Source organism: Ahaetulla prasina, chromosome 4, assembly GCF_028640845.1.
Source record: "Ahaetulla prasina isolate Xishuangbanna chromosome 4, ASM2864084v1, whole genome shotgun sequence".
Taxonomy (NCBI): Eukaryota; Metazoa; Chordata; class Lepidosauria; order Squamata; family Colubridae; genus Ahaetulla; species Ahaetulla prasina.
Window position 1 is genome coordinate 138,906,515 of NC_080542.1, and position 20,279 is coordinate 138,926,793.

Here is a 20,279-nt window from a genome sequence, read left to right on the forward strand (position 1 = left end):
GAGATCCAATCCTAGGTAGTGGCAGATGTTTCTCCATCGGGACACAAAGAGAAAATATCTGCTGTGTACTCCACATAGGTGTCAGGAAGGGCATCCAGTCAGTAAACACTGAGCTATTCCCAGTTTCCCTGACTCCACCCCAAATAAAGGGATCACAGGGTCATAAAAAGAAAAAAAAAATAATGTGTGCTTTTGAACTGCTAAGTTGAGGTGAGTGACAGGAGCTCATTGTCATATGGTGCTAGGGCTTGAACTTCTGGAGTAGTTGAAAAGTGGAGAGTTGACCTTTTTTGGACAAATCCAGCATCTTCAAGTCACTGAACCACCATGCCAGATTCATAAATAGAGGCAGGCTGGCTAAGTGGGAGACTGAACAGGAGCTCTTGGCTTTTGAAGAAATTCTTCAGCTGGCAGGTAGCTCTAGTGTCAGGCAGGGTGAAGCAGAAACCTCAGAGAAAGGAGCAGTAAACCCAGGAAATGGTGAAAGGGATTCTTGATGACACTTAAGGAACTATGGCATAAATGGCATAAGAATTGAAGAGTTGCTATGAAGATCCATGAATTTCACAAAATAGGGCATGGGCTTCTTTTATTGTTTTGATATATAAGATAGCCCTCATGAGTAACCACTGAGTAGCATTCTGTAAATGGGACCAGCCCTCTTTTAATAAGCATCACAGTAGCATTTAGACTGTCAGGTCTAGACTAACTAGCCATGGCCATCTTGCCATGGCCATCTCGCCAAAGCCATTTTGCCACAGTCAACTAACAGCGGTACAATTTACTGCAGGATAACTCAATGCAATAAATGTTATCCGCCAGTGTGCCTTCTACATTATTTCCATTTTTGTCAATGGAAATATTGTAGAAAAAATATCTATCTAACATCATCTATCTATCATCTATCTATCTATCTATCTATCTATCTATCTATCTATCCATCCATCCATCCATCCATCCATCCATCCATCCATCCATCCATCCATCATCTGTCATCTGTCTGTCTGTCTATCATCTCTCTCATTCTCTCTCTCTCTCTCTCGCTTTTTTCTATATGGCTGCCCATTTCAATTTTGGGTTGCTAACAATTTGCACTTGCAATGCATTTTTACATTTAGTGGCTGAACCTAATTTCTCACAATACTTGGTTTTGTGTATGTGTGTAAAAGAGAGGGAAATTACTTCTATCACTTTTCTGCAACGTGGATGCTGTTACAAATTTGTTCAGAGTTGTTCTTTGCCATGCATTTCAGAATTCCTCCCTCACCCCAGTGTATCCCTAAGTTGACTTTAAAAACAAAGAGCCCAATACCCAGAAATCTGAATTTTAAGGAGAGATTCTTGGGGCAGGTGCACTTGAGATCTAAACAATTGAGTGTCCTTCAGAAGCCCCTTCCTGTACAACTGCCAAAATCAACAGCCACCATTCTCTTTCTAAAGGCCAACCACATCAGGGGAAAGCTTTTGAGCTCCCTGCATTTCTCCTCAGGGGGCAGATAGTAAACAGAAAAGGGGAGGGGATTTGATGTTATGGAACCCAGGCGGTCTTCCATGGCCTTTCTAAAAGCAAACAAGAACAAGAATGGCCTTTATCAGTGGAACAAAGGAGACCTCTAGTGGCTTTAGAGCATGTCTGCACAAATCTTAGTCAACAAACCCCTGATCAGCCGTGCTGCGAACAGTAAAAGTGGAGCGGCTTGGTGTTGAAATGCATTTCAGCGTCTATTCATGTACTTTCAGCATCTTTGTTGCTAGTTGTCCTCTTCTCTTCACACCAATATACACCCACATGCAAGAACAGATCTCTAGTCTGTAGGGCAGTGAATTTTACAGAAGTCCAAAAACCTACTCCATCAACAGGCCTCAAAGCGGGCTGTTGAAAGTTCAGTAATATTTGTCCTTATAAAAGCAAATATGCATGAAGAGAGCTAATTGGGATAGTGGGCTAAAAAAAGACGCTGGGCTACAAAGCAGAAAAATGTGATTTTCTAGTTACCTCAGTTAGGTAGCTAGAAATAAGGAGAAATTTTCTGACAGAACAATTAATAAGTGGTAAGGGGTTGCATTCGTAAGTTGTGGGTGCTCCAACAATGGAGGTTTTCAAGAAGAAACTGGACAGCCATTTGTCTGGAATGGTATAGAGTCCCATGCTTGAACAAGGGGTTGGATTAGAAGACCTCCAAGATCCCATCCAACTCTGTTACACTGTTAGACAACCCAACCCACCTCATAGAGGAATGTTTTTTGGGGGAAATAAAAGATGGGGTTTTAGGCTTCCCAATCTCAAATAATAATAATAATAATAATAACACACACACACACATTCTCCCCATACACACACACACACACACAAAGTCTTGTTCTACATGCATCCCAGCTGTGGTATTCCCAAACTGGATCTTTGAGTCGCAAATAAGCCACTTGTTCAATCACCCTCAGGATACGCCCAAATTATCCCTTGAGGATAATTTAAACCCGCAGTTTAAGATTTGATATAGACAAATATTAATGCAGGTAGTCCTCAACGTATGACAAGAATTGAGACCAGAACGTCCATTGCTAAGCAAAGCGGTTAAGTTTGGTTTGAAGGTGTGCCAGAGATCATTCTCATTTCTGTCTCATGGCACTAGTTTGTTTTTTCCTTGAGGGACACCATAGCTGGTCTGTGGTTAGTCTTAAACCAGCCTTGATGCTAAGTCAATAGGTGGATAAACTGAGGTTACACTCCAAATTCTCCAGGTTTGTAGTCATTCAGCTCCTTGATAGAGGGTTTCTTAGGCAATGGGATTATAATAGCATGTTTGAAGCAAGTAAAACATAGTAAGGCAATGTTTTATGCAGGTGAAGATGAGGGTCAGTTGATCAACACAGACTTTCAAGCAAGAAGTTATTCCATCTGGGCCTGGTGCTTTTCTAGTCTTGGAAATAGACTTCATACCTCTATTTTAGGATCACCAGAGGTGTGTGTGTGTGGGGGTCCAGAGTCAGATGTTAATATGTTCTTATTATTAAGTTTTAATATTTTATACATCATCTAGACTCCTTTGGGGTTGATCAATCAACCAACCCATCAAGAAAATCTTGACCTGAAAACTAAGAAGAGTGCCTTGGTCTTAATTTAGGAGAGTGAATAACTATCCCACAGCACAATTCATAACACTTGATAAGAGTTCATTACAACAGCAGCTTTCTAGTCATAATGAAGTAAAGCCAGGCACCAGCTTAAGCCAGAAGAGCTGCAAACACAATCCATGCTGTGAACCACTCCAGGCCTCTCCATCTCAGAAGGCCTTCATCAGCTACATTCAGCACAAGAGTCCAGTTCCTCTTTTGCAGGAGGCAATTATTACTTGGCAATTAGGTTCAATCAGGACACCTCAGAGCAGCTGGCTATCTGTCATCCCGAAGCCTCATTTACAACCACGATGGCCTTTTCGATGTGCTAATTTTCTGCTGCTCAGGTCCATTTGCATCATCAGTTGGAAAAAAGGAAAATCGTCAATGCAGGAGGAAGGGGACAGGAAGCCGAGAGAGACGGCAGCTTTTAGGATATAGCAGTTAATAACTGAATGCTCAATGTTTAGGAATATACTAGAACAGCTTAGGAATACTTATATTTACATCATGAAAAAGCAAACCACATTTAAGAAAGTTTTCAACAAAATTCCACAACACAAGAGATTAAAAATAAATCCTTTTTATTTACCCATTTCAAGTACAGTGTGTAGGTTGAAAAGCACAGTTAACTGAATCAGTTTATAAGCATGAAAATCATGAATCATAGATTTGTAAAGCAAGTTTCTACAGTGTAACAACAAACTCTTGTAGACAATGGTTCTAAAGCAAGAAAACAAAGGGCATATAAAATGCACAAAGACTACATCTCACAACATGAGTTGTAAAGTGATTTGGCTAGCGAATGCTGTCAAAACATGAGGCCATACACCCCTAACCACCCACTCCCCCACTGAGTCACTAGCACGACAGATCTTACTGCATTTGTCCCAGCAAACATATCACAGTCCAGATTAAAGCAAAACACATTGGAACAGCATTTCTGGTTCTATATAGGCATATCCAGTATTTCACAACATTACAGGTTAGGAAGGATCACACTCAGTAACAGTAAGCAAAGTTTCACAAGTCTGACACTATTGCTACACGACAACTATTACCAAGCTATTACTACCACTCAGAGAAAACTAGAAGAGCCTGGAAAAAGGAAAAGATTAGTAGTAAGGGGTTCTGCTGGAACAGGTACCACTTTAGAGAGAAGGAAAAACAAACATAAATAAACTCTTATTAAATAGATTATCCAGTTGTCTGAAATATAAATCGTTCCTAAAAAAGGAGAAAGCCTGTAAAGGAAAAATATTAGTGTAGGTTAAGAAGTTTCAAGTCCACACATCAAGAAGGGAGAAACACCTTCCGTTTAGGTATATGTAAAATTCATTATTTGGAACAGACAGCTCCAGAGAATCCAGAATGTTTCCCCCCCCAAACCAGGGTTCTCCAACCTTGACAACTTTAAGACTTGTGGACTTCAACTCCCAGAGTTCCTCAGCCAGCAAAGCAAAACTGGCTGAGGAATTCTGGGAGTTGTAGTCCACAAATCTTAAAGTTGCCAAGGTTCGAGACCCCTGCCCTAAACCATGCCAATCCTGGGAGCAGTTCAGTGGTTTTCAGATATATATCTACTTCACCAGAAGTTGTACAAGGGGTTCCAACCTCTGTTCCAAAAGAAAAAGGAATGTTATGGTCCAGATGTGTGGCACGATCTGGAGGGAAAGAGAATATTCTGGAATTCTCTGGGATGGTCTAAATTTGATGAAATTTGCACATGCCTATATTGGTATATGATGGCCCATTAATGAAACTAGCCAATGGATTTCTAAACAAGAAGCATATGGATGGAATCTAATCAAGGGGAGATCAAAAAGAGAAATTTTCTCCCTCACTGGAGATATATAAGAAAATTTTGGACAGCCATTTATCTGGAATGGCGTGTCCTGCTTGAGGTGATGGTTGGACCAGAAGACTTCTAAGTTTCCTTCCTAGCTCTTTTAATCACCCAACAGCTCTTCCTAGCTCTTTTAATCACCCAACTTGCTGGTCACTGATGTTAAAGATAGCAGTCACACAATTTGATGGGTTTGTTGTAAAAAAGATGAATCTCTAAGAACAACCTTTCTCAACCTGGGGTCTCCGATATGCCTGGACTCTAGTTCTCAAATGTTACAATCCTCATGTATCTAGACTGGATGCTAGATATAAACCACTAATCCTTCTAATTGTGACTTTATTATTTGCTGAAAGAACAGAATTTAAGAATGTAGATCTGATTGCAGATATTTTGAGATATGGTTAGTGCCTCTGACAAGTGAAGATAAGTAATGGCTGCTTGCTATGGTGTAACGAAATAATTTACTTGAATGCAAAAATGCCACGAAGTGAAACACTAATGGGGCTTAAGAACCAGGAAGTGAAGGGGAAATGAATCAATGGACTATTTTAACATGAGGCACAAGACACTTTAGAACAGTGTTTGAGACTGTTAGAAAAACTTTAAGAAGTGTGGACTTCAAGTCCCTTTATTCTGGGAATTGAAGTTCACCCATCTTAAAGTTGCTAAGGTTAAGAAACTCTGTTCTAGAACTAAACTGAATGTCGGGTTTGCAATATGGCACTTCAGATCACCAGTGACAATTAGAACATTGTCATACGAGAGAAAGAAAGGCTACGCTTTCCATTCAAAGTCATACAGACCTCATTTTAGCATCTAAAAATGACAAGGTAAAAATGCTCTTTTTTAATACATTTTTTGGGAGAAAAGTTTGCAAATGCTCAATGTGCACATTTTCCTTCTTACAATTCTGAAACTACCCTCTCCAAATAGGTCCAACCCCTCAACAAACTATGCCAAGCCTAGAAATGCCCTTGAAATGGAATATGTTCCTGCTTTATGCCATGCTAGTCACATACAAAAAAATTGGGCCCAAGTTCCATAAACAATTCCCTTAACTCAATAAGGATTGAACAGGCAATTCAGCTTTAGTCATAGGATATTTTTATCCCTAAAGAGGGAGGGAGGGAAGGAAGAGAAAGAAAGAAAGAAAGAAAGAAAGAAAGAAAGAAAGAAAGAAAGAAAGAAAGAAAGAAAGAAAGCCCAATGGATGAAAAATCATAATTGGAAGTGTCATAAGCATGATTTAAAATTAAGCCAACTGCTGAGATAAATAGATGATAGATAGATAGATAGATAGATAGATAGATAGATAGATAGATAGATAGATAGATAGATAGACAGATAATGTTGAATAAGATATGAAAAATTGAAGGTGTCCTGTAAAGGAATGGGTCTGATGCAGTAGTTCCACCTGTTAAAAAAAAAAAATTATTTTGAAGTTAAGCACAGGAAAAGAATCAGGAATGAATTCTATCCCCTATATCTGAAAGAAAAATTATGCCATTACATAAAAATAAATCTTCATTTTCAGGTACATAAAATGGGAGAGGAAATAAAACATGCTTCACAGAACAGAACAGCATTATGCATGTAAATCAAGCAGATTAACTGTACAATTTTACTCTTAACAATAATTTCAACAAATCAACACATTTTCTGTATTATTAAATTAAGGAAAAACTATAGCATTCAGCTGGATGATCTAGTTAATATCACTGGCTCTGGGGATCCTGCTTACCAGTTTGCCAGAGAACATTAAAGATTTTTCATTAAGAATTTTCTCCCGTGAGGGAAAGGTTAACCCATTCTCTTCTTTTGGGGAGCAATGTTTTTAAACCAATGGCAAAGAGCAACACTGAGTTTTATCATTTTTTTAAAACATTCTCAACCAAACATCTCACATAACAGAAAAAGGGGCAGCACACTACCAAAGATGAATATGGAAACTGGAATATATCCTTTGAATATTACAATTAAAAATGATCCTTCCCAACCAGATTTATACCAAACGCTGGCATACATGAGATCCAATATGAATCAATGTTCCATACATTAGGGCCCAAGGCCCATACCAGTAATAAGTTATTAAATAGATATATATATATATAATAAATAGGTTACAATAAACTTTCCACAAAATCCTTAGGATTGAAAATAGTTTGCAATACTTCACAAATGCAATACTTTGGTAAACAGTATGGGTCTTTGCTATTTTGTGGTGACCTTAATTCAGATATACCTCAACCTCAGAGGTATGTTATGGCTTTAAAAGCCAACTGCGCTACCTTGGATGCCATTAAAAGAATTCTCCAACCCTTCTTTTTGTCCAAAATGGCTGCTGAAAAATAAAGCTCAGAAGACAGTAAGAAAGGCAGAAAGGCATTTAAAGAGGGTGGGGGGGGGGAAGAAAAGAAGAAGCCCATCCATATGTATATTATACTGACAGCCTAGTTAATGAAAAGATATTAAGAATCTACACTGGAAAGTTGTGGATAGGAAGCCTGTCTTATTAGTTTTCCTAATACTAAGGAATGCCCATAAAAAGATCTAAAAAGTGCCACCAAATAAAAGATAGAGTTCATGAATAAAACCATGAAAATTGAAACGGGGCTATATCAGATAAATAGAATAAGTAAACTAACATCTAAAGATGTATCTCTGAGATAGTGTAATTAATTTGACTTCTTGGTTCAAGTAAATACTTCTACAGGATTAATAACTCCTAAAATTCCTTTGGATCAACTATGAAGAGTTTCCAGCATCACTTCTTATTTTGAAAGGTGTCAAAGGTAAGATCATGTTTTCATTTCTTCTGTGATTGCTATGTTTGGTGTGTAAGCCCTTTTCGTGATGAAATATTCATTTATACCATTTAAAGTCAGTTGCTGACAAGAAATACAGCAATCCCTTAATTTCACCATTTGGGCCACCTTTGGAAAAACAAGAAACCACAGAAGAATGAAGGAGAAATGTCATGCTATGCTGGCATTTTCCTACAAAGCTGATTAGTTCACTCTAAACTCACTCTTTAAGGGGGATGGGTAGTCTAGAAATATGAAGCATAAATAAAATAAAATAAAATAAATAAATAAATAAATAAATAAATTGATATACAAGGCTTCGTTGTTATGTAATTCATACTCGGTCTCTTCAACAATGGTCTATATTCTTGCCACATAATTCATACCAGCATTTAGAGGTAAAGGACAATACTCGGTCAACAGCGGTTCAATTGTTCAAACAACCGAGTTTGATACAATCTACAAATAGTTGGTGCATCCATCTCTATACAGTCTGGCTCTCTCTGTATGTTTTAGGGTCCTAGCCCTATAAATTTATTTCTAATAATTATAAATTTGACTTCTGCTAAACATCCCTCCTTTCATTTTAGAACAACTTTTGAAAATCTGGAGAAGTGTAAAACACAAATAGCTATATAGAGATGATATTCTGTAATCTTCTCATGAGCGCTAAACCAAGAGAAAATCACCCTCATTTTTATTTGGATAATAACATCATTACAGGACTATCTTTAATTTCTTATGAAGTTAAAATTATCCAACCTTGTTCAAAATGAATGTTAAAAGTGCATGAATTAATGAATATGATAGTGGCCATTTAGCTTTGAACTATAAAATTATTAATATTCAGCATCACACTTAACTTGACTGTATTTATCATTGGCATGGGTAAAAAAACTAAACTGACTTGGAAAATGTTGCCAAATTAAATAAAATTATCTCTATAAGAGAAAAAAGTTTCCACACACAGTGGTCACCGACTAAACATCCATACCAAATGTATGCTTTCGAAGTTTCAGAACAAATAATACACAGGTCAAGATACATGTATTGACTTAACTGGCATCTTTATAAAAACAGAAGAGTTACACAAATAATAATAGCAATAATAACAGCAACATGGAACCATTTTCATTCAACTCTGATAAAACAACACAACTGCATTCCTCCCCATCCCACCAAATAAGCTTTTGTGTAACTAAATTAGTAATATGTGAACAGCTTCATTTAAATTTGTTTTAAAGTCTTGTATTTACACAATATATTAAATGCTGTGGCTGCATTTTGCATCTTTAAAATAACACATGATAAAGAAAGAACAAGATAATGGTTGCAACAGATCTTCTACCAAAGATGTGGAGATAGTTCAGGAAGCATTGTGGAAAGAACAGGCTCTCTCCTATTCTTACGGTGATTAGCTTTTGTGGAAGGCATATCAAAATTAGGGACCAATGTTACTGTGATCATGTCAAACTCAGTACTAATTTAGTATTAATCAGTTGAGGTATTGTAGTATCTATAGACAATTCAAGTGAGAGATCTGATGCCCATAAACAATAGGACAGATTTCCTTCTGCTTACTACGAAGACAGAGAAAAAAAAATCACTTCTTCTTCTTCTTCTTCCTCCTCCTCCTCCTCTTCCCCTTATCCCAGAGAATTCCCCTCTACCAAGATGGTGAGCTTATTATACCCCCACAAGACACTTGCCATTATTATGTGTATGAGATGGGCCTTAAACAAAACATACGAAAGTCCACACCATTATTTTAAATGCAGCACCACAGAAGATTCCCCAAGCTGTACGCCTTAAATGCATTAAACACTGTCCTCAAAATACCCTAAACTGTTTTGAAGGTCATCCAGCCTAATCAAAGATCTGTTGACATAAGAAATGAAAACTTCCCTGGAGGTTGGGCATTATAAAATTCCCTCTCTGGCAGGCATTGTTGCATTTAAGCTGTATCTGAGCTATGTGGTGAAGACATTTTTTAAAAAAAAAAACACACACTACTTTAAATGATAAATCCTAAATAGCAATCTTTGTGGAAAAATGATATCATATCCTGGGATGGACAAAGATATAATACTTCCTCTATCTCTCCCTCCCACTCTCTCTCTCTCCTCTGAATTGTGTTTTTAACACAATTCTAAGCACAGAAAAACTAGCCTGGGATCAATTAAAATCCCAAGTGTTTTTTTAAAAAACAAACTTAAATTTAGAGCTGTAAATAATAAAGACCTCTCTTGTATAGTCAAATTTAAGCTATACTTCGCAAAGATGAAGATGTTTTTTACTACCATTAAAATGTCTAAAATATCTTAAAATATCTTCACACCCTACACTATACCAAAATGCTATAGCTGTAAGTATTACCAGTAGGAAAAAAAATAGCTTTGTCTTTAAAAGATGATGTGTTTTTATATCTTTATTGCTGATTCCCACATGTTCTTAACCAAGAACGCAGCTTTAAAAGCCTTTTTGTTTTTACAGAATGTTTCTGAATACTTAGAAAAGGAACATCACTACTTCCCAATGTCACATGACCTGCAGTCCTGAAAGAACATCCCTTAACTATTTTTAAAAGTAACTTATAATCCTTATTTGTTCTATGCTTATTGGCCTGAAGTGTATAAACATTGAGTAGATGTCTAAGATTTCTAATAAAAGGAATTCTCACAAATCAAAGGAAGCAGGGAATGGTGCCGTAAAGTGTCTTTTTCTGAAGGAAAGTTTATTTAGTGTAAAATAAAATCTGAGAGGAAATGTCTTCAGAATTCACCAGACGGTGTGGGAATAGCACTATGAGTGCGATTTGGCAGACTCTACTGCCAAAAATAATTAAAATAAGAAGCTCAACACCAGTAACTCACTTCCCCAAAAGCCTAAGAAAAATGGACCTGCTCTTCCTGAATATGTAACTTTCTCATACTAGCAACCCCTAGTGATTTCCTGGCCATACAAGCCCTCTAAGAAAGAGAGAAGGCTGAAAGACCTGCTACTCCAAGACTTTGGAACCTGAACACGAGCATCCTTCTTAGGTAAGGACATCAACTGGGGAGACAATTTGTCCAAAATAGGGTTAGTAAGAAATGTTAGGAATACTGAGAGGTATACTTTATGTGCAACAATTACATTTAACATCCCTTAACTATTTTTAAAATCCATTAAATTATATGGCTCAACATTTATTCTGTATTATAGGCATCTATATGCTTAGCTACAAACAGTAGATTATGGGTGCATTCTGATTTCAACATCCCACACTGAAGATAAGGGCAACCATTATCAAATATTCTTTTCTAAGAAGAAAACTTTACAAAAATTATTTTCAAGAGTCAAAGTTCTTTTGATCCAAGACATTGTGATCACACAGCATATTGCCTAAAAATATCCGTGTATACTATTCACATATGAGATCTGTAGTTCTGTATGTTCCATACAGATAGTTTTCACTCTTGTAATCCAACTTCCATTTGTAGTAAGGTTGTGGTTGTCGTCAGCAGCTGTCACAGAGTAACTTTGAAGTTTCAGAAGGAGTCTGCAAAGCTGGCACCAGAAATTACAGGGAGATTCTACCCTTCTGACTTCTTCCATGACCTCCTGTATTTTAAGACAACTTATGCCGAGTGGTCACTCCACTATCAGTGCAACGTTGATATGGGAAAGATCTATCATGTGCCTGGAAGAAAGATGAATGGATAATGATTTAAGACAGATGTATTTTTTGAATGAATAAGGAACTTACTTAGTTACACACTTTCTCCCCATTTTAGGCATAGTTCAGAGAGAGCTAAGTTTTCTAAGTCAGTATTCCTCAAACTATAAAAAGATTGAGTTGTTTCACTGTCACTGATTAATTGATTGATTTATATGCTGCCGATGTCAACTCTGGACAGCTTACAATGCAATAAAAATAGAAGTATAAAAGCAACTATAAATGTAGGAATAGTTAAAATTACAAAAATTAAATACCAATTAAGGAGAATATTTGTAGCTCAGGGTTGAAATGTGGGGTCCTTAAATGCTCTCTGAGGTTGCTTGCTTTCTTGCAGATGTTTCATTACTATTCAACACATTCCAACAAATGGATACCCACGCAATTTTATCAAAAAGTCCCTGACCATTCAACCCGATACAGCACAACCTTCACAAACCCTAAAAAGAGATACACTGCCATACATAAAGAATATCTCAACAACTCCCTTCAAAACATCCTAAGCAAACCAAAAGACCTAGCAACCCCAGAAGACAAAACACGAGTCATCTACAACATACAACGTAAGAACTGCAACAACCACTACATAGGACAAACAGGCAGAGGATTGGCTAAACGCATCCATGAACACCAACTGGCAATCAGAAGACATGACAAAAATTCTTTAATTTCACAACATATAGATCAGTGATGGGTTGTCTCCGGTTCGGACCAGTTCGTAAGAATTGGTAGTAAAACCGGTGGGAGGTTCTGCCCGTTGACCTGGACATCATCAGGAAGCTTCTGCACACGCACATGCACATGGTCCTGTTGCGAACTGGTATTAAAGGTAAGTAGAACCCACCCCTGATATAGACAGATTTAACCATAGTTTCAATTGGGAAAATACGACAATCCTAGACCAGGTCAAGTCCAAAAATGCCAGGGAATTTCTAGAAGACTGTCACTCTGACAAATCAGCCATCAATAGACACATAGATATGAGCAACATCTACAGACTATGCAAAAGAGACAATCAACCAGCCCGAAAGAGCAAAAGACTCCAGCATCTCTCCAGCAGTAATCGGCACACAGATCAGCGTAGATTAACTCCAAGGTTAACTACAGACCTACAATCAAGGAACTGGCAAAGAACCCAAACAAAGAATCCCTAAGACCACCCCAACCCTCACAGACAAGCAAGTCACCAGGGTATAAACTGACAGCAAACAGCACTTCTTGCTAGCACTGATGATGTTATCTAGTTTGGGTAATGAAACGTCTGCAAAAAAAACAAACAAGCTCAGAGCACCAAGGACCCCTCAAAAATTAAATGGAATAAAAAACCCCAAGAGCTCGCACAGGACAGAGTTGTTGCCTTCTTCTACAACTGCACAGCCACCTCCACCCTAAAGTTTCTCCACACCTACCACCAGAGTCAGGAAGACCAGAAAAAAGGGGGTGGGTGGATCTCACCTCTGGTGACAGGATAAATTCCAAAGTGTGGGGGCCACAGTGGAAAAGGCTATTTTCCTAGAGCCGATCAGCCAAGATTCCTTGGCTGTCAGAATCTGCAGTTGGCCTCTTCTGCCAGAACACAACCCATTGGGGCAAGAAAGTTCTTCAGATATTCTGGACCCAGTTTAGTCAAACTTTTTCACGGAGACACTGGCTTGTTAAAACTATAGTTTCCAGAATTTGAATCCTCTTTATATTCTGCTTACAAATCATGACACAAAACACGGGTCTCCAAACTTGGTAGCTTAAAGACTTGTGGATTTCAGCTCCTAGAATTTCTCAGCCAGCATAGCTATGCTGACTGAGCATAGCTGGCTAAGGAATTCTGAGGACTGAAGTCCACAAGCTTTAATGTTGCCAAATTTGGAGACCCCCTAACACAAAACATAATTGTACATAAAATGATGCCATGGAAAACTGTGGCTTAAAGACAGATATCACTGTGGAAAAATGTGTAGTGAGACATAAAGAAAGAAAGAACTGAACACAGAGGCCCAAGGCTTGTTTTCAGTATGATCATCAGTATGACGAATCAGGTCTATATTAAACACTTCTCCAATCTCAAGATAATAGGTCTTTATATAATGGTTAAAAAATAAATTTTTAATGCTGTACTTTAGTATTTATTATTAACTTATTAAAATTAATTTTTCCCTATTGCTGTGTTAAGCAGCAACTTATCTTTTTTATCAGATTGGTTGGGGATAATGGGATTGTAATACTGTAATACATTTAACACTGAGAAATGCAAAATAATTTATATAAGATTAAAACCTATGCATAATACTTACCTGTGAAACTTCTGCTGGAATTTTAAAGCATCAGCGGGCTCTTTAAATTTTGCAATGGCCTTTCGTTGTTGAGGCAACATCTGTAAACTCTATTGAAGACAAAAAAGGAAAAGAACATCAGTTTGAAGAAATTTCCTCTTAATAGCTATTGCAAAAAGATGAGTTACAAATGGAAGACACAAAGCTAGTACTTAACTCACAAATGAATCCATTTGAATACAGAATCTGATGTCCATGTACTCGTTTAGCTACTATAAGAAATTCCACCATCCTCTAATATTTTCTCTATTAAATGAACAGTAAAACTAAATATGTATCATTGATCGGTCTCATTCAAGACAACTAGCCTCATGGTGCGACTGGAACAAGTGTGGAATTGAACACACTCAAAACCGTAGAAATGGTGGTAGACTTTAGGAGAAACCCTCCCATACTTCCACCTCTTACAATAATAGACAACACAATATCAACAATAGAGACCTTCAAAGTTCTAGGTTCTATCAAATCTCAAGACCTAAAATGGACAGCTAACATCAAAAACATCATCAAAAAAGCACAACAAAGAAGGTTCTTTCTGCGCCAACTCAGGAAGCTCAAACTGCCCAAGGAGCTGCTGATCCAGTTCTACAGAGGAATTATTGAGTCTGTCATCTGCATCTCTATAACTGTCTGGTTTGGTTCTGCAACCCAACAAGACAAATACAGACTTCAGAGGATAATTAGAACTGCAGAAAAAACAATGGCTACCAACCTGCCTTCCATTGAGGACCTGGATACCACACAAGTCAAAAAGAGGACTGTGAAAATATTTATAGACCCCTCACATCCTGGACATAAATTGTTTCAACTCCTGCCCTCAAAATGACGCTATATAGCACACCAGAATAACTAGAAACACCAGAATAACTAGACACAAGAATAGTTTTTTCCCGAAGGCCATCACTCTGCTAAACAAATAATTCCCTCAACACTGTCAAACTATTCACATTAGGCTGCATTACTATTGCTATTGGTTTTCTCATCGTTCCTGTTGCCCATCTCCTCCCATTTGTGACTGCATGACTGTAACTTTGTTGCTTGTATCATTGAGATTTATATTGATATTGTTTTCTAGTATGATTTGATTGCTTATTGTACTGTTATGACTGCCACTGGGTGTTGTGCCTTGTGATTCTTGACAGATGTATCTTGTCTTTTTATGTACACTGAGAGCATATGTACCAAAGAAAATTCTTTGTGTGTCCAATCACACTTGGCCAGTAAAGAATCCTATCCTATCCTATCCTATCCTATCCTATCCTATCCTATCCTATCCTATCCTATCCTATCCTATCCTATCCTATCCTATCCTACCCTACCCTATATCCCATCCCATCCCATCCCATCCCATCCTATTCCAACAACTTAAATGATCACTATAAAGTCATTATTACAGCAACTATAAGATGGTCTTTAAAAAAATAATTAAAATTAATTCTGAGGCTGTATTCTTGTTAAGAGAGCTCCTGGAGAGGGCTAGGAGGGTGTTTTGAAGAAGCTGATGCAAGTATCACCTTGATCTCTGACGCTTCCCCTTTCCATATTTCCATTAGCCTCCTTATACAAGTTAAAAGTTTTTATAAGTTTTTAACTTATAAAGTTTTTATAAGTTTTTAACTTATAAACTGCCCAAGGAGCTGCTGATACAGTTCTACAGAGGAATTATTGAGTCTGTCATTTGCATCTCTATAACTGTCTGGTTCGGTTCTGCAACCCAACAAGAAAGACACAGACTTCAGAGGATCATTAGAACTGCAGAAAAAATAATTGCTACCAACCTGCCTTCCATTGAGGACCTGCATACTGCACGAATTAAGAAGAGGGCCATGAAAATATTTACAGACTCCTCGCATCCTGGACATAAACTGTTTCAACTCCTACCCTCAAAACGACGCTATAGAGCACTGCACATCAGAACAACTAGACACAAGAACAGTTTTTTCCCGAAGGCCATCACTCTGCTAAACAAATAATTCCCAACACTGTCAAACTATTTACTAAATCTGCACTACTATTAATCTTCTCATCGTTCCCATCACCCATCTCCTCACACTTATGACTGTATGACTGTAACTTTGTTGCTAGCAATCCTTATGATTTATATTGATATAATGACCATCAATTGTGTTGTAAATGTTGTACCTTGATGAAGGTATCTTTTCTTTTATGTACACTGAGAGCATATGCACCAAGACAAATTCCTTGTGTGTCCAATCACACTTGGCCAATAAAAATTCTATTCTATTCTATTCTATTCTATTCTACAAGCTAAAAGGGAAACAAAGCAAATGGAGGGAAAGACCAAGCTTTAAAGGAACATGTGAATCAAGCCTGAAAACATTTAAAGTAGGCCTAACAGAAGCAACCTGAAATACCTGCAAATCATTCTCAAATTCTTTCCAAATGAAAAATGAAAGTTGAATTAATGATTTGAACAACAATCTGCTCCTCTCCTCTCTTTTTCATGCAGGAAATGGCTAAAAAAAAGCCCCTCTAGATCAGGGGTCTCCAACCTTGGCAACTTTAAGCCTGGAGGATTTCAACTCCCAGAATTCCCCAGCCAGCTTTGCTGGCTGGGGAATTCTGGGAGTTGAAGCCCTCCAGGCTTAAAGTTGCCAAGGTTGGAGATCCCTGCTCTAGATAAATACATTTGCAAAATCTACATATTCAGAACTGGGTTACTTCATTCACCTAGCCAACTGCTTCCCACAACATGCTAGTCATTATTGCTGGTGTCCAACATTCTACAGCAGGGGTGTTAAAACTCACGGCCCACGAGCCAGATGTGTCTCACGCGCTGACCATGCCCACCCCTGGTTTAGCGAAGAGGAAAAAAGTCATGTTACGTCACGGGATGACAACGTGACGCTGCGAGTTTGACACCCCTGTTCTAGAGTCATTTGTTAAGGTAACTTGGAAGTAGTGCTCTTTGGATTTCATTTTAAGGATTTATGTGCTTAAGGATAGATGGATGCAAGAATTAGGAAATTTTTACATTTAAATTGATTTAGTGAAAAGCAAGGTTTCAGGTTTAATACAATCTGTGAATGGATGAATTTTTTAAAAAATTAAGCATATAAAGAATGTAACTATTCATTTAGTTTGGATAAAGAATGAGCGGGTAGGAAAAAGGAGCCAAAAAAAATAGAGAATCCTATTAACTTGATTATTAATCCTATAAGTCAGTATTCTGTCACCTATCCCTTTGTTCAATAAAGAAATAAAATAAATTTTAAATTCCTTTGTTCAATCAATCAATCGATCAATCAATCAATAATCCCTTTCTTCAATAAAGAAAGAAAATTAATTCACTTAAATTCTACTGGTATGCATGGTATAGCGTACCTCAGTTTTCATCTGGTAACTCTCTAGTTCATATATATTCTCCTTTATTGATAGTTCATATAATTTCTAGTTTAAGTAAATAACATAAATTTAAAAATCAGTCACTGTTTATATTAGCATTTAGTGTGTATGTTTATGAGATGTTGAATCCATTATTCAATACACTTGTTTCTTAATCAACATTCCTAGGAATAGGAAGGGTTGGATACAGATTTTGTTATATTTAAATGAAGCCAACAGGATGAAGCCACCGAAGTCAATAGGATTTCTGTTAGTGCTGATTCTTGCTAATTAATACTTTCTTTGAGATTTGTATAAATATGATGCAGTCCATTTAAAAAAAAATTGGTAAGCACTGATGGGATAGTTAGCATGTCATTTAAGACATCGATCTGCTAAATCAGGAGCCCCAAGTCCTTCAGCATCATTGGAATTGTAAGTCTCAAAGTTTCTAAATGTGATATTCAGCCATGCAACCTTGGAATTTCAGAAGCTGGATTCACAACCCATCATGTTGGGGATGGTTGTGTTAAATGAATCCCAAATTGTTAGCTCTATTATTTCTTTTCTCCAGAGAGAAAAGAACTACATAAGATAGTCCTCGACTTACAACCACTCATTTAGTATCGTTCAAAATAAAGAAATTGAAAAAAGTGACTTCTGAACAGTCCTCGCACTTATGACCATCACTGTATCCCCACGATTATAAGCCAACCGGCATGTATTTGCAACAGTTCCCAAATGACTTCTGAAAAGGAAAATCAATAGGCGAAGCCAGATTTGCCTAATGGTAGTATGATTCACTTAACGGCAATGATTTTCTTAACAAGCATGGGAAAAAAGTTTGTAAAACTCACTTAACAACCGATTTGCTTAGCAAAAGAAATTCTGGCCCCAATTATGGTTGTAAGTCAAGGACTACCTATATTAGATAACAAATAAAATAGCACTTCAATCAGATGCATGAAGAAAACCTTAATATGCTTGTTTAGATAGCCACCTTTAAATGAAGATCAGCGTAGACGAAAAGTTGCCAAAAAGAATGATTTTATTACAGTACTTGCTTACTGAAGAAGTAAACTTTGGCTCATAAAACAAACAGGAGAAAAACATTACACAAACCTTTCCATATATAAGGAACACTTTAAGGTTCCCTTGGGATTTACAGGAGTAGAAAACAATTCTGTACCAATTTTTTTTAATGAAGTTCTGAATCACTGTGCAAAACTCTCAAGAATAGGAATATGAGCCTAATGAAACTTCAAACTTTCGTTAGCTTTTTAACAGTGGGATCAAACGTAATACCATTCAGAATAAACATACCGTATATGCTTCCATCTTAATACTAGTTGCAAACATTTTATTCATCCAGCAATTGCAGATTTCTATCATTAAGGCACAAGATGGTATGCAACCCCTTTGTGGGTGAATGATCCATTGGAAAACTTGTGAAATATCACTACAGATTTTATGTCATGGGAATGTAATGGAATTGTATCAGAATGTACTATCAAATAATGGAAGACAAGCAGTGAATCCACAGGAATTGAATTTCTTGCATTTGTAGTTTCAAAAGTTCAAAACAGCTAATTTGTACAGTGAAAGCTGCTGTCTTTAAAAGATGTTCTAAAGTTGTATGTCAACAGAAAAAATAATTTCTTTTTCAGATACCCTACAAATCATAATGACTAGTCTGTACATGAGTCTGGCTGCTTTTCTCACATAAAGATCAAAAGTGTATACTTCTGATTTAAAGTCACCATTGCTTTTGAATAACAAAGACTTTTAATTAATTCTAAATCTAACTTTAATCTCAAAATTCAGAACTGTAGATTACAATTTAAAATTGGCTTTACCCAGAGAAGCCAGATAAGTACTGTTAAGATTATAACCAAAGGAAAAATGTGACAATTTACAAAAAACTCAAAATGCTTTTAATCATCTCTTCAATGACAAACCAAGAAGCAGAGAAGGGAGTACATGAGCCAAAATCAAATTACAGTTGAGTGTTTTATCCAAATGCCTCTGTGGTTCATAACATGTATTTTGACAACTTTCTTATATTGCAATCTGAAACTTCAATTGTGACAACACTATGGAATCAAAAAGATCTATTCATAGAATTAAACTGTATATACTGGGCTATGTCATGTCTAAAAGGCTGTATCTGATAAAGCTATGAGCTCCTGATAAAAGTGTATCTTGGCCATCGTTATGACAGGAATGTCTATTTTGGAGCAGTTCGTATCCCAGAGGGACCAAATAATATTCAGCACTTCTGAACAAATCAGAATATCCTCCCTGGAGTTTTTTACAAATAGTTCTAATAGATTTTTCTGGTGTTAGCTGAGAACCTAACTCTACTTTGTCAAGCAGCCCAGAGATATAATAGTTTCTATTATTGGGGCCATGACTATTGGTTCCCAAAGTTAAGTTTGCATGCTATATTTTTCACCAACAAGAAGTTCTATTTCTATCTTAATATTTTGTATGCTGTAGATAATTAACTTATGAACATAAGTATCAACATTGATTTTCTACCTCAAAAATCATTGTTCAAGTATATCCATGTAAATCAGAATCATGGAAAATACTGCTAAACAAGAAACAACCTGTTAATTTGACTTAGAATCCAATTTAAAGTGCATAAATTCAAATTAAATGTAGATGAGTATGAATGAAAGTACTTTTCATTTATACCTCTTATGTAATAGTGCTAACATACTGAGATTTCAGATGAATATATCTGAAGTTTCAGAAAGCTGTTACTTTATGATGAAACACAATCCTATTTACTGGACTATGTTTCTGATTATTTTATCAGCTCAGGCCTATGGATTATCTAACTTTCCTTAAATAAATTTTAATAGAATTCAATGGAATTTGTTTAGCAGCTTGTTTTTTAAAAAAGTGAAAAATTCTGCAACTTGATATTGTTATAATAGAGAACATAATTTTTTAAATTTTATTTTAAATTGAAAAACAAAATAACTTCCATTTTTCATCATTTTACAGTTGCCATTGTTTAACTTTTTAGAACTGAAAACTGGGCAGACATAGCATTCAACACCAACTGTATAAAAAGTCCTACTTTGGATTAATGAAGGTAAAGTAATGTTTGG

At 36.7% G+C, this 20,279-nt stretch overlaps 1 protein-coding gene across 7 annotated transcripts in view; it reads right to left on the reverse strand.

Annotated features, from left to right (window-relative positions):
- Positions 1–8,817: 8,817 nt before the first annotated feature.
- The window catches only part of RBM33 (RNA binding motif protein 33), a 131,340-nt gene continuing 119,878 nt past the window's right edge, over positions 8,818–20,279 (reverse strand). For all 7 annotated transcript variants that reach the window (XM_058180395.1, XM_058180394.1, XM_058180397.1 and 4 more), the window contains 2 exons: positions 13,774–13,862; positions 8,818–11,449 (listed from right to left, as the gene is read on the reverse strand). In XM_058180395.1, coding sequence (XP_058036378.1) covers positions 13,796–13,862 — 67 coding nt within the window. In that variant the 3' untranslated portion in view covers positions 8,818–11,449; positions 13,774–13,795. The remainder of the gene's footprint in view (positions 11,450–13,773; positions 13,863–20,279) is intronic.